The sequence below is a fragment of the Schistocerca serialis genome, chromosome 6 (genome assembly GCF_023864345.2).
Source record: "Schistocerca serialis cubense isolate TAMUIC-IGC-003099 chromosome 6, iqSchSeri2.2, whole genome shotgun sequence".
Lineage (NCBI taxonomy): Eukaryota > Metazoa > Arthropoda > Insecta > Orthoptera > Acrididae > Schistocerca > Schistocerca serialis.
Window position 1 is genome coordinate 116,679,089 of NC_064643.1, and position 1,453 is coordinate 116,680,541.

The 1,453-nt window shown below is 54.5% G+C and overlaps 1 protein-coding gene across 1 annotated transcript; it reads right to left on the reverse strand.

Annotated features, from left to right (window-relative positions):
• Positions 1 to 581: 581 nt before the first annotated feature.
• LOC126484676 (speckle-type POZ protein-like) lies at positions 582 to 1,157 on the reverse strand. The gene has a single exon (XM_050108270.1). The coding sequence runs from the start codon at positions 1,155 to 1,157 to the stop codon at positions 582 to 584; it is 576 nt and encodes a 191-aa protein (XP_049964227.1).
• Between the last annotated feature and the right edge of the window lie 296 nt (positions 1,158 to 1,453).

The window sequence follows — 1,453 nt, forward strand, 5'->3', positions numbered from 1 at the left end:
ACCAATTTGGTATTGGAGGGCAGCGTGGAGGGTAAAAATCGTAGAGGGAGACCAAGACATGGATACCCTAAGCAGATTCAGAAGCATGTAGGTTGCAGTAGTTACTCAGAGATGGAAGAAGCTTGCACAGGATAGAGTAGCATGGAGAGCTGCATCAAACCAATCTCAGGGCTGAAGACCACAACAACAACATGATGAACCTGTTGAGAGAAGGTAAAGCAAGCATTTTGAGACACATGCACGTGACTTCTGTAGCTGTATGGCTCATAGCTCAGCCACCTCTAAGGAAAAGTGGTTCAAATGGCTGTGAGCACTATGGGACTTAACTTGTAAGGTCATCAGTCCCCTACAACTTAGAACTACTTAAACCTAACTAACCTAAGGAAGTCACACACATGCATGCCCGAGGCAGGACTCGAACCTGCGACCGAAGCGGTCGCGTGGTTCCAGACTGTAGCGCCTAGAACCGCTCGGCCACCCGGCCGGCCCTCTAGTGGAAGCTCAGTGGTAAGGGCATCACAATGTGCTGTGGAGTGTAGACTCATAGATAGATACATGCACAAATCTGGGAGAATAAGTGACTATTGTGTATGTGCATACCTGTTTGGTGCAGGTGGCTCTGTAATCAGGCAAGTTAACTCCACAACAGCCTGAGGGTGGCTGACCACAGCATCCGCCCAGCCCTGCGTCATCACCACCTCGTAGGTGTGGGTTTTTATAAACGCGACAGCGGCTTCCTTCAACCTGGAGCAAGAGTGGCTCAGCGCGAGCACAGCCGTGGTCGCCGCATTCTCCACGTGCAGCCGTGCGGCCAGCTGCTGCTCGCACGCGTCCTTCAGGCCCGACAAGCCGTACTTGTCGGCAGCTGCCAGCAGTTGGGGAGCCATGCTGGGCAGCTGCGGGGCCTGGAGGGTGTAGCAGTAGGCTAGCAGCTGGCGTAGCACCGGGCCCTCCGCGTCCGTGATGGTGACGTGCGGCGTGTCGTGCTGGAACCTGGCTGCCAGCACGGGGCTCCTGGCCGCGAGGACGGCCCTGTGCGCCGCCAGCCTGGTGTCGCCCGCCACCAGCGTCACCACGGCGCTGTCCCCCGCGTCCAGGAGGTCTCCCAGGCCAGGCGCCACGGCTGCCGTCTCCGCAACTTCCGTAGCTGCTTCCATTGTGGACGATTCTGAAACACGGAGTCACTGAGCAGACCTTTGTTCTCACACAGCGCACTCAATATATACAGGGTGTTACAAAAAGGTACGGCCAAACTTTCAGGAAACATTCCCCACACACAAATAAAGAAAAGATGTTACGTGGACATGTGTGCGGAATCGCTCCATTTCCACGTTAGAGCTCATTTTAGTTTCGTCAGTATGACTGTATTTCCTCGATTCACCGCCAGTTGGCCCAATTGAAGGAAGGTAGTTTTGATTTCGGTGCTTGTGTTGACATGCGACTCGTTGTTCTA

What these genes read in the sequence shown, in the direction of transcription:
- LOC126484676 (XM_050108270.1), bottom strand. Translation starts at nt 1,157, where the DNA reads ATGGAAGCAGCTACGGAAGTTGCGGAGACGGCAGCCGTGGCGCCTGGC.